Raw genomic sequence first — 13,154 nt, 5'->3', positions numbered from 1 at the left:
TCTGAGAGAAATATTACGACCAAATAATGTGGGACCTTCAAATGTTTGTGTGAACGTGGTTGCACAACGTGCAGCTGTGTGTGTGTACCCACAGAGTACGGAGGCCGCTGAGTCCCTTCAGCATGCGGTGGTGCACGTTCTCCAGTCTGTTGGAGGTCAGGATCAACTCATTGACCCCCGAGGCTCCTTCAAACGTTCCCTCCTCGATGTCAGTGATGCGGTTATTGCTCAGGTTTCTGCGAGCGCCGGAAAAACAGAGAGAGAAGAGGGGGAAAAACACAGGAGAGAGGAGGGATGAGGGAGTAGCAAGCAGTGCGGTGAAACCTCCACAACAACAAGACGTGGTTGTTCTTAAGCTCTGTGTACGCTCCTCGGCATGATTCCCCGACGACCGCGTGTAAATTCTTTGTTTCCCCCTTTTGTTAACACGGCGTCTGACTCACATCTTCCTCAGCTGCGGCAGCTTCTTGAAGATCCCCGTCGCCTCGAGCACGGCAAACTCGTTGTTGTTCAGGCGCCTGGGACGCACAACGCAGAGGTGGTCAGACACAACAGAGGAGGTTCTTCCCCGCCACCCACCTACTGCAGATGGAGAGTGATGACTCACAGCTCTGCGGTGTACTGCGGGATGTGGTCGGGTATTTTGGTCAGCTTCTGGTTGGAGCAGTCCACCGTGGTGCCCTCGCAGCGGCACTTCTCCGGGCAGGCCAAGTCGGCGAAGCAGTCGCCACCTAGTTTGCTGCGGTAATCCTCCGTACCTGGTTGCAATCAGAGGCGGGAGGTCAGTGAACCTTCCCTGCGGACGGAGGCACGACCCTCAGTGTTTACTGGTGCTGACTGAGCCGGCGGGTGGGAACCCGAGCGACGGCCGGGACACAACGGAGGAGTTTTGCCGTAGTGGAGACGGGATGAACGCCGGTTGGAATCAATATTGGATATCATTTATTTAAAAAAAAAAAAACTCCCAGTGTGCAACATTCCCCGTGGGCACTACTTCAAAACTGCCTCCCTGTGCGTCACGACCCGAGTTGTGCCGCAAAGAAAAGTGTTGAACCAAAACAAAATACTGACACACAAACACCCACACGACGAAACAGACACACTGCGGTTTCTCAGGCTGAGAAGCGACACTGTTAGTGGAGGAATCACAGGGGCGAGACCAAACACAGCGGGAATCACAGCGGCAGAGTGCCTCTGTGATCGCACACTCACGCACAAACACACACACACACACACACACACACACACACACACTGACAGGCAGCAGTGGGTGAGAGGAGATTGCTCTCTCTTGTGTCTCGGCCATGCTGCAGGGTTTTGCAGGGCCGTTCCATGGTGCTTGACGGAACCATGTTCCACTATAGGAACCTGGCAGCCACATGGTTAGATCAAGCACAAAGGAACAACCTGCTGACTGCTCCTCCGCTGTAACACAGGGATGGGGGAGGCAGAGGGGGAGAGCGGAGGAGGGAGAGGGAGCAGGGGGACGGGGAGTAGAAGGTGCAGACAAGGGTGGAGGAGAGGGACGGAGGAGGGGGAGAGAAGAGCGAAGAAGTAAAGAGGAGAGAGTGAAGAGGGAAGAGGGAGGAGGGGGAAAAGAAGAGAGAAGACGGAAGAGGGGAGAGAGAAGAGGGGAGAGGGGAAAGGGAAGAGGGGAGAGGGGAGAGAGAAGAGGAGGAGGGAAGAGGAAGCGGAAGAGGAGGAAGGAAGAGGGAAGAAGAGAAGGGGAAAGGGAAGAGGGAAGAAAGAAGAGAAAAGAGGGGAGAGGGGAGAGGGGACAGAGACGACGAGGAGGGAAGAGGATGGAAAAAGTGAAAGGGGAGAAGGGAGAGTGAATGGGGATAGGAAAGAGGGAAGAGGGAAAGGGAAAGAGGAGGAGAGGAGAAGGGAAGAGAAGAGGGTGAGCAGACAGGGAAGAAGGACGAGGGGAGAGGGAAGAGGAGGACAGAAAAGGGGAGAGGAGAGAAGGCAAAGGGAAAAGGGGCAAGGAAAAAGGGAAGAGGAGGATAGGAAAAGGGAAGAGAGAAGAGGAGGAGGGAAGAAGGAAAAAGGGAGAGGGGAAAGGAGGTAGAGAAAAATAGAGCAGTAGAAGCAGAAGCAGAAAGGAGGGTAGAATGAAAAGGGAAAAAGTTGACAGCTGGAAGGGAAAAAGGAGAAGAAGAGGCAAAGTACCAATAAGGACACGCAAGACAAGAGGAGCTCGAGTAAACTGTGGAAAGACACCGGCGCAGAATACAGAGAGGAAACAAGCAGCAGGAACGAGAAGGAACAGTAGAGGAAGGGTTTGGGGAAGTACTGAGGAGAGAAGGAGAGAAGGAGAGAAGGAGAGAAGGAGAGAAGGGAAAAAACGAGGAGGAGAGGGAAAGACTGGAACGTCTAATAAAAACATCTACGGTCACGAAACATTGCAGGAAGAGCGGAGTGGGAGGAGAGTTCCAGCAGCACTGAAGGCAAGAGAAGCCCAGAGTGACACACACACACACACACACACACACACACACACACACACACACACACACACACACACACACACACAGAACAAACAAGTATTGCATTGGTGGTAAAGGGGCACGTTTTGGTGGTTTGTGTCGTTTGCACAAGGACAAGAGGATTCACACGAAGGGTCAGAGGTCACTGGTGGAGGTCAGAGGTCAGCTCAGGGGGACGAAAAAGTGAGGGGTTCTGAGTTGAGGTGGGAATCTCGTGTGTGTGCGTGCGTGTGTGTGTGTTACTTACAGCCCACATGGTGAACTCCTGCGTGTGTGAGAGAGGCAGTAGGAGAAAGAAGAAGGATTTCACTCGTTTACTCGAACAGGGGGGAGGAGCGCTTGTGAAAAACTGGGATTTTCTTTTTGTCCCCTCTCTCTTAATTTTCTGTTGCTGCAGCCTTTTCGGTGCTCAGTCCCCAGGCAAGTGATTCATTTACGGGGGTAATGACTTGTGAAAAGTGAGAATCATGCCGACATTAGATGACAATTGTTGAGCGAGTTCATCCAACACACACAAACGCACACACGCACACACACACACACACACACACACACGCACACACGCACACACACACACACGCATACACGCACGCACGCACTCCCGAACTCATTTTGCCGCGACTCTTTCAAAGTTGTTGATTCTTTCGTAGGGTGCGGCGAGACAATAAGGGGGCGCAAATAAGCAGATTAAGGTGCTAATGTGCACAATCAGTTCAATTCAGCACTTTCTAAATACTTAGTTCATTACTGGTGACATTAATTGCTTAAAGCTCCCGTTTTACGCTCACTTTCACGTCGTTCTCTCTCGTCCTGGACTTTGCCGCAGCAACAGATCCACCATCTGAAGACTGCATCTTTAGCTCTGTGTTTGCAGCCTCCTGCAGAACGCTTGTTTTGAAACACTTGTTTCAACACTTATTTCGCGAAAAGCGATGCACTGCTGGACGTCGCCGACCTGGCGTCAGTGGCCTTTGCGATGTCACAAAGGGCTTAGTTATGACAGCTACGTAGTGGAAGTGAAGGACAGATTCGATTTTCTGGTGAGTTCAGACGCACTGGAGACGTTGTAAAAAAACAAACCAAAAAAAAAATAACTGAGTTAAAGTGGATTTTGCATAACATGGATCCTTAAAGAAAATTGTGGTGGAATGATAAAGGAAATGAAATTGCTCTGAATTCTGACTTGATGTGAGATGTGTGACAGCGAGCAGTACGACACGCTGTGAAATTGGGGACGCGGCGGCGAAAAAAAAACCCCAAAGTGGGCGACTTTCAGATGTATCGATCTGAAGGAACGGCGCCGCCACCGCCGCCGCCGAATAAAACACGTTTGTTCAACTTTCCCGAGCGCGAGATGCGCCTGAATTATTCAGCTTCGCCCCCCTCCAAACCCCCGCATGTGGTATCTGGTCTTTGAAAGCCTTGTCCCCCTGGTGAGTTAATGACTGCAGCAAACACACGAGCGCCAGCACGGCCAGCGCACGCACACACGCGCGCGTTTTGCCCCACCGCGCACGCCGCCTCCTCCGCGTGCTGCTGCGGTAATGACCGCCTTTAGCCCCGCCACTGATCTCATATGCATGTCTGATTTGCATATTTCCCAGCGCCCCCTCTGAGCGCGGCAACTGTGTGACCTTTTGATGTTGCGCACCAGGCCGAGGCTGAGGCTCGTGCGCCGGCTGTCACTGGGTTTGTTCAAAAAGGAAAAAAAAAAAGAAAAAAGAGGAGGAGGGGGTGAGGGGGTGGATTATCCAAAAGATGAGAATCCCTGAGATTGCACTTAAGAAATATTTCTATTTAGTCACACATGCAGTGTCCAGGTGATGGTGGTCAGAGGTTATTATTATGTATTGGAGGTGTTGGAGGTGGAGGTTGCCATCAGAAGCCCAATGCCAGTGCGAAGACGACAGCGTGATTATCTGCAGCCTTCAAGACGTGATGCAATTTAAAATATATAGAAATATTTTCGGTATCATTAGAACAAGGTGCCTCGACGCTCGGAGAAAAAAAAGGGTGCCAGTCAAGGCAAGCCACTCCGCGTGCCGAGGTCGTGTCCAGCATCTGACCACACACACGTACGCACGCACACACATGCACACACACATGTACAATACCTGGGATGAGATACTGCTCTCTAGCTAATGAAAAGACAGAAAAAGAGCGAAAGTGAAACACAACCAGAGGCGAAACCGAGCACTCACTCTATGCGTGTGTGTGTGTGTGTGTGTGTGTGTGTGGGTGTGTGTGTGTGTGTCCCCGAGAGGAGAGGATGTTAGTAGAGAGAGGCCGAGGAAAGATCCCAGCAGGAAGACACAGAATGAGAAGAAAGGACCAGCCGACACCGCGTCAACTTCCTGCATCTCCTGTGTGTCAGCGTGTCGACGTGTGTGAGACCCCGAAAAACTGGAATCATCTGCTTCCAGCGGGCCTGGGAGTTGGGGGGAGGGGCCGAGGGGGTCACAGGGCAGCGTGTCCTTTGTACCTGAGCAGCGGAACTTCTTGCTCTTGATCTGGCCGATGCGCTTGTTGGCGAGGCGGCGAGGGCTGGTGCAGCGGGCGCCACTGGTCTCGATGGGGTTGTCCTGCAGGTAGTCGGCCAGCCACTTCAGGTGGCAGTCGCAGATAAAGGGGTTTTGGGCCAAGTGACTTGATACGCACACACACACACACACACACACACACACACACACACACACACACACACACACACACACACACAGGTATGAAGCACATAGAAACAACAAGTTAGCTGCAAGAATATTGAATATTAACTCAAATAAATACAGAATCTAGACCCTAACTAAAAGAAAAAAAAAGTAACCGTTAAAATCAGCGCTAAAAATCAAATGCTAAAAAATAATTGTCATCCTTCATCCATCCATCCATCCATCCATCCATCCATCCGTCCTTCCATCATCCATCCATGAAATCCCATACAAAGTAAAATTTACGGAATAAAAATTTACAAAAGATATTTCCTTAATGCTTATTTTGTGCTGATGGATTAAATGCTTTTATATTCATATAATATCTATGCGCATCAATTTAAGATTAATCACTTCTAACTGACATTATTTCTCACTAAATGAACAAATAATTCTGGCTCGGTCCCACCGATTGTCAGCATATTTATCCTAACGGGGTTGTGCTGAAAGTTTTCTTCTGCATTTGATGTTTTTAATATTCAAGAACAGCTTCCACCTTGGCCAGCGCACATACGCACACAAAATAAAACCAACATTAATCTTTCCCCGAGCTGAGACCAGCGGCTTTCCAAATAATTAATTTAACAGAAATAATTTAATAATTTATGAAGCATGCTCTGCCTGTGATAAACGAGGGTGTGCAATTTGAAACAGCAGTTCCAAACGGTCAATTTAGAATGAAGTAGCAACTTCCTGACAGCAAAGAGAGAACAAACGCTCTCAAAAATCAAACCGACATAGACAACAACAAAAAAAAAAAAAAACAGTGTTTGGGTAAAGGCTTTCCATTGGACTGCTGCTCTGGAAACATCACTGATTTTTAGTTTACTCTTGCAGTCGCGAGAGGTCAATAAACCCAAGAGAGCGACTCTCCGTCCTCGGCCGCTTTTGCACCTACAGCGTTTGTATGGCCCGCAGCGAGGAGAAGGTCCCCTTGGCGATGGTCTGCAGCTTGTTGTCGTAGAGCGAGAGCAGGTTGAGGTTGTGCAGGTCCTGGAAGGCGTCCACGCGCAGACACGCAATCTTATTTGCATTCAGCAACCTGGAAGAGCGGAGAGACGTGACGGAGTGAAGGAGACGCAGATACAGACGCGAGATGACGGCTAATCCCGTAATCATTCCTCCTGCGGGGGATTTAAATGTCGCAGGTTCCCAATCGCCACGGCTCCGTGAGGAGAGCAACGCTGAGGGTGAGCAGAACATCATTCTGATATAGATTAGTTGGAAATCAAGTCATTCTGTGAGTGTGTGTGTGTTTCCACTCACAATAGCTGCAGAGAAAACAATCCCTCGAAAAGTCCTTTGGAAATTTCTGTGATTTTATTCCCGTACAGAACCCTGCAGGGATGAAAAACAAAGCAAAAACAAAACCGTCCCATTATTAAGTCATGAGCCGAAAGGCGACACATTATCACGTAACCCTTGGAGTGTTAACAGTCACGCTGCGATAGAGACCCGTGTTCTCACGATCTTCAGCGGGCGCACGGCAAATTGTTACAGACCCTAATTGTGTGCAGCCAGTGGGGAGAGAAAAATTGTTCCCCTTCAGTCATGGGAAACGTCAAACAGCTACAGTATCTGAAAATCTGTGGCGAAAAAAATGTCTGCAGAACCTTTATAAATAATACCCAAAAGTAGGGTGTGCATAAACAACGTCTCTGGTTTCACTAAATATGTTTATGCTGCAAATATACAAGAAGATGGGAGCAACAAATTTGGCCGATTTATCTGATGTGACACCGAGCCAAAGAATCGGGTGTTACCGTCCTTGAGGCTTTGACTCTGGAGGTACAGCAGGTTTTAATTCTTACACATCTTGGAAATGTGACACGTTGAATTCAGCAGGAATAAACATGAAGACCAGAGCTGCCAAGTAACCAAGCACAAATACTTTTTTTTTTACTTACTTATTTACCGACTAGCTTTACTTTACACAAATATATGTGCTTTCTACTTCTTATATTGGAAAAATACGCATGTTACTTTTATGTTTAAAAGATACAAATTTCGTCCAAAGTAATTCATTTATTATTTATTATAGCTGTTGTTGATTGAAGTGCAGCTATTTGAACTTTTGAGTTGTGTAGTTAAATAAGTAAGTGTATCATATATTAGAGGGAGATTCTTTTAGAATATTTCGACTTCGGGGTCACTGTTTACTACGGGAATTTTTTTTTTTTAACTTTTACTTAGATTCATTTCAAAACCTGTATTTTCTTACTTTTACTTGAGTAAAGGAGTTAAGTCTGTACTTTTACTTTTACAAGGGTACTTTTTGACCGTATTTTCACTCAAGCACAATGTGAATCCTTTTGCCACCACTGATTAAAACTTGATAACAAATTTAACCCCTCCCTCCACACACACACACACACACACACACACACACACACACACACACACACACACACACACACCGCCAGTCATGCTAAGACGGCGCAGGCTGTGTGTGTTGGAGAACACGTGTTTCAGATTGGGACAATGTGCTGAGTCGTGGTCTCAGAGAGAGCCGAGGTCAGAGCACGTGCATCCGGAATTTTTGGCTCATTTACATCGGGGCCCTAACAAACCCTGACACACGGCGAGCACACAGCGCACCTTAATGTGAAAGCAATACCGCATGTGGTGTGTCAGCAGAAACGCTCTGCGCGTCCCATTCTCTCCCCGTGGTGAATGTGTAATGAGGTGGCAGAAGCCTCCATTCAGCAATTCAGCATTTATGAATTATTGACTTTTGAGAGACGGGGGCCTTAATATAACTGCTTCATGAAATAACTCCCCGGCCCTGGCTCGCTCCCTCGCTCGCCCCGCTCCTCCCCTCTCCTCTCCTCCTCTCCGCGTCCTCCGTCGCCAAGCTTGACACGCAAAGCAGATGTTCCCAGTGCAGATCCAGGCCAGAGGGGAAGAAGCCCAGAGATCCACCGTTCTCTTCAAAAAGTCCATCATATTCTGGTTTTATGTTTTGCTTTTTTTTTTTTTTTTTTTTTAAACTGTTTTATATTCTCGTTACATATGATATATTGTAATAATATTTGGGACAATAGTAAAGGCTTGTAAACACAAACAGCCCATCAGCCAACCACATGGCAGCAACGCAATGCATTTAAACAGGAAGATGTGTTGGCCACGACTTGCTGAAGTTTAACCTGAGCATCAGAATGAGGAAGAAAGAGGGTTGAAGTGACTTTAAAAGCGGTGGGCATGGTTGTCGGTGACAGATGGAATGCAGGTCTGAGTTTTTCAAAAAGCTTCTGATCTACTGGGATTTTCATAACATCCCAACCATCTCCAGGGTTTATAAATAATGGTCCAGAACAGAGAAAATATCCAGTTAGTGGCAGTTGTGCGAAGGAAAATGCTTTGTTGGTGTCAGAAGTCAGAGGTCAGAACGTGTGGACTGGTTGCAGACCATAAAAAGGCAACAGGAACTCATTGGCCACTTTATTCGGTATGTAATGCTACTAAGGTGTACTTCAGAAAGTTAATCATGAGTGTGTAATTTGTCGTCATTTGGGTGTTTTTGTCTTTTTTTGTCTTTTTTTTTATTTTTTACAGATAAAAGAGACGGTTGAAGGTCTCATAATCTACTCATTTTTAGATCTTTACTTTTTATCAAGTTCTTTAGTGGAGGAGCCATTCCTCATCATAACAAGACATTTGAGTTTTAGAGAAAAGGTTAATTTGAATCTTTGTTCGATCATCCATGTGTTTGAAAGTGGACATAAATAGGTGGGAGAAGTCATGGAGTCAATTTTCACAATGTGCAACTTTTAAAACTTTTTTTCAAAAAAGTACCAAAAAAAAAAACACAACAAAAAACGACAATTCAAAAGATTCTCCTGAGGTAATGAGATGCTTTTGTGTGTACAGGAGCCGAAATGTAAATACAATGAATATTACTCACAGAGAGTTGAGGGAGCGCAGACCTTGAAAGGCGTCCGAGGCCAACTCTGATATCTGGTTGTTACTTAAGTCTCTGTGAAAGGCAAATGCCAAAAAGGAAAAAAACCACACGCACACACACACACGCAGACACAGACGCACAAAGATTAGAGACAGATTGTCATCAAACTCGGAGAAATAGACGGCGAAAGAAAGAAAGGAACAGAGGGAAAAGTAAAACTCTGAAGTGGGCACATTGCACGAGCAGGAGAGTGAAACAGAATTTGGCTGCGTCCTCTTGTACTTACATCCTCCTCAGCTTCTTATAAGGAGAAAAAGCCCCGGCTGGGATCACCTTGATGGCGTTCTGCTCCAGTCGTCTGGAACCCACAACACACACACACACACACACACACACACACACACACACACACACACACACACACACAGGAGCAGCATTAGCCATCTCAGCACTCTCTCTCTGCTGCTGCAGCCTGCTCCCACAGGGGGCGCTGTCAGATAAGGCCCTTTGATGGCTGCTGCCAGCCAGAGTCTGTCACAAACTTTCGCACCCTTCCGCGAGTGCACGGTCAAACGTGCACACACGCCTCAAACGATGCGGGCGGCTGTCCATTAGGTGCCAGTGTGAATCTGTGTCAGCCCGGCCCGAACCCACCCGGCCCGCGCCGGGAGAGAGAGACTATGTGGAGCGCAGCCAAAGACAACAGACTCAAACTATCGCTCTCTAAATATTTCACATATTTAGTCAACATGAAACGCAAGTTCCCCCGTGCTCCCTTCAGAAGAATGTGGTTTTCATTTGCTGTTCTTGCATGCGCAGCTCCCCTCCGCTCTTGTCTGCACGCTTGTGTGTGATCACACGGACTCGCTGCTGCGTTGTCTCGCACTGTCATTCTTTTTTCCTCTGCATTATAATGTGTTTCATTTGAAAGCCTCGTCGAAACCCATTGCCAAGTTTTGCGCTTTGAGTTTCTGGGTTATTTAAACCAAGCCCAGCGCTGTCTTGTCAAAGCTTGTCTTAATATTTAATTCCGTTTAGAAATAATGACGATGGTAATGAGACAAGTCAGCGGCTTGATTCCTTTTTAATATGGGCTTAATGTGAAGGAGAGAAGTCAGTAAATCAGCGCCAGTTTGTCCAAAACGTACAATTTGATTGTTTTCGAACCAGGTTTTAAGAAAATTAACCACTTAAAGTCGGTGCACTGCAGTGACTCCAAACTTGAACTGTATATTTCCTCATAGTGAGACTATGACAGTCAAACCTTGTGCACTTCAAAGCCTCCGAAGCCGCCTGGTCCAAGTCCCGCTCCTCATTTAAATCGTTTTAATTCTGCTGGCTAAGTTCCCTCCCTCTTGCACTCGTAGCTCCTCCTTAGTGGTAGATATGATCCCTGTCGTCCTTTAAAACGATCTTGCTTCTCTCTCTCTCTCTCTCTCGCTCTCCCTCATTCCTTCATTATTTTCTTAAGCAGCCAAGAGCTGCATGACCAGTCTTTTTCATTTCACAGATGTGTGGTTTTATTCCACTGCACAGGAGGGTGGGGGAGGGGCTAGAGGGGTGGTGGTGGTAGGTGCTGAGACAGAAAGGTGGAAGGAGACGAGGAAAAGAATGGAGAGACGTACTGCGGCACCGGGACGAGACTGTAAGTGCGAGCGGATGACAGCAGCGGTCTGTGGATTTGATGTGCTAGCGTGTGTGTGTGTGCGTGTGTGTGTGTGTGACTTACATCTCAGTGATGGTTTCGGGCAGGTTGGTGGGTATTTCCGTCAGCCCCTTCCCTCTGCAGTCCACTATGTTGTTGCTGCAGGTGCACGACTCTGGACATTGCAACACGCTGCAGGAGGAGGTGGAGGACGACTGGTGACCTGCAGGGGTGGAGGGGGAAGGAGGGCAGGAATGAACCATGGGTGACAAATAGTCTTCTTCAAACTTGAATCAACGGAACTTAGCAAAGAAAGAGGAACAGTGTCACGGCGACCTCGTCCCGACACGGTGAAAGTATTTGACAAAAAAAAAAAAAAAAAAATCCAGCCATCCATTTTCTATACACATTTCCTCCTGTGCTCAGGGTTATGGGGGTCTGCTGGGGCCTGTTGCAGCTGTTATAGGGTGAAGACAGGGTGACACTCCGGACAAGTCGCCAGTTCATCGCACAGAAAGACAAACGCACCCATTCACACCTACGGACAATGTAGAGTTCCCAATTTGTCTCACATGCATGTTTTTGGACTGTGGGAGGAAGCCGGAGAACCTGGAGAAAACCCCAGCAGACACAGGGAGAACAAGCAGACTCCACACAGAAAGGCCCCTAGGCCCGGGATTGAACCCACAACCTTCTTGCTGTGAGATGACAGCGCTAACTACCGCGCCACCGTGTCACGCTGACTAAATCGATCTGATCCAGTGCAGTCAATCTGATCAGAATGTACATATCCAAGTGCACGGACTTCAGGCCAAGTCATGCAGTTGGAAAGTGACTACTTGCCTTCATCCCAATCTTGTTGGAAAAGCAGGAGCCCAAGACGGTAAGAAGAGAAGCAAACACGACAAAGATGTTTTGGTTTTTGGTGCTTCATAACAGTGAGCAGAGGTCAGACGTGAAGGAACAACGGCCGGCACCGAAACCTCACCTGAGCAGACAAACTCCTTCTTCTGCACCTCGGCCACGTTGTGGCCCCTCAGGTGTGGCGGGGCCATGCACTGGGTGTAGAGGCCCAGGCGGGGCCGCTGTCGGAGCCAATCCGACAGCCAGGCCACGTGGCAGTCGCACTGCAGGTTGTTGGAGTGCAGGCGGCTGAGAGGGAGATGACGAGGAAGAGGAAGAGGAAGAGGAAGAGGAAGAGGAAGAGGAAGAATATGGTGCCATCATGGGGTGGGGTTGATGGAGAGAGAGGAGGAGAAATCATCAATAAGACAGGAAGGCAGACGGGGGAGGGAGGAAAAGAGTGAGATGAAAATGAAATGTGTGCTGGAGGAAGGAAGGCCTTCACACTTACAAGGTCCTGAGTTTGGGCATGTGGTTGAAACTGGCCACGGACAGCCGGCTGATGTTGTTGTTGTTGAGGGTGCTGAGGGGGGAGGAAGAGGGAGAGAGAGAGAGAGAGACGGAGAGAGAGAGAGAGAGAGAGGGAGAGAGGGAGAGAGAGAGAGAGAGAGAGAGAGAGAGATTCAAAGGAGTGTTAACCGCCATGTGTTAAAGAGCGATGAGGACAGGAGTGGTGCTGGGACGAGCCCGCTGAACGACTCCCCTGAGCAGCGGCATCGTTAACTATGATGAGGTGTAACGTCTGACAGCAGAGCAGGCTGGGAACAGATTCGGCCGCCAGGTAACTTCACATCATTCACATTTGCTTGTCGGCCTCGGCTGGCGACTCTCTGCCCTGCCCGCTCTGTCATTTGCTTAAAAACACTGCATGCACTCTTGACTAACTCATCAACTGTCATCGGTGAAAGCTATGTGACGCGTCATTGCATTTTACACAATAAAGTTGGTTGGCCCTCTCTCACTGAAAGACACAGCAATCACTGGTTTCTATTTATCTGTGAAACACTTACCGGACAACTATCATCATATGTCACATCTCTGTTACACTTAAACTCTGGTTCTTTTTCTACACGCTCAAGTGAGAGACTGGTTGTCCAGGTTCCACATGCCAGGACTAACTTAGGAAAAAGTGCTTTTAGTGTCAGTGCTGCAAACTCTTGGAACGTCTTGTAACACGACCTGAATTGAGGCACTTTTATCCCTTATAGACATGTTGGAAACATTATTTTAAACCGTCCGTTTATAGTACTCACTTCAGCTTAATTACATTACATTGAAAGGACACTGAGGGCTGTTTTCTGCTTCCTAACTGGTGCGAGCAATGGCTAGCTATACAACTGCGATGATACAATAACAAATCTAACAGATCTAATTGCTTGCTTACTTGCTTTTCTTTTCTAATGTTTCTCTTCTACTGGAACATTATCAGACGAATATGTGAAATAAAACCAAATAATTTAGGAAATGTAACATTATTCTTAGTGAATAATGCAGTTTTTAAAGTTCAA

At 47.7% G+C, this 13,154-nt stretch overlaps 1 protein-coding gene across 3 annotated transcripts in view; it reads right to left on the bottom strand.

Moving 5' to 3' along the window:
* Nucleotides 1-13,154, bottom strand: part of slit2 (slit homolog 2 (Drosophila)) — an 83,819-nt gene that overhangs the window by 17,045 nt on the left and 53,620 nt on the right. The window contains exons 7-18 of one of the 3 annotated variants that reach the window (XM_076030200.1): nucleotides 12,098-12,169; nucleotides 11,732-11,895; nucleotides 10,828-10,966; nucleotides 9,385-9,456; nucleotides 9,099-9,170; nucleotides 6,461-6,532; nucleotides 6,093-6,236; nucleotides 4,972-5,135; nucleotides 4,604-4,627; nucleotides 608-758; nucleotides 444-518; nucleotides 93-236 (exon numbers count right to left, since the gene is read on the bottom strand). In XM_076030200.1, coding sequence (XP_075886315.1) covers nucleotides 93-236; nucleotides 444-518; nucleotides 608-758; nucleotides 4,604-4,627; nucleotides 4,972-5,135; nucleotides 6,093-6,236; nucleotides 6,461-6,532; nucleotides 9,099-9,170; nucleotides 9,385-9,456; nucleotides 10,828-10,966; nucleotides 11,732-11,895; nucleotides 12,098-12,169 — 1,293 coding nt within the window. Of the gene's footprint in view, nucleotides 1-92; nucleotides 237-443; nucleotides 519-607; nucleotides 759-4,603; nucleotides 4,628-4,971; nucleotides 5,136-6,092; nucleotides 6,237-6,460; nucleotides 6,533-9,098; nucleotides 9,171-9,384; nucleotides 9,457-10,827; nucleotides 10,967-11,711; nucleotides 11,896-12,097; nucleotides 12,170-13,154 lie in introns of all 3 variants that reach the window. The other 2 variants (XM_076030209.1, XM_076030218.1) reach the window with 2 other exon arrangements.

This window comes from Nelusetta ayraudi, unplaced genomic scaffold (genome assembly GCF_046127955.1).
Source record: "Nelusetta ayraudi isolate G7.1 ecotype Tasmania unplaced genomic scaffold, CSIRO-AGI_Nayr_v1 ptg000004l, whole genome shotgun sequence".
In the NCBI taxonomy this organism is placed as follows: Eukaryota; Metazoa; Chordata; class Actinopteri; order Tetraodontiformes; family Monacanthidae; genus Nelusetta; species Nelusetta ayraudi.
The sequence above is the reverse complement of the archived record's forward strand: the minus strand, read 5'-3'. Positions and strand labels throughout refer to the sequence as shown.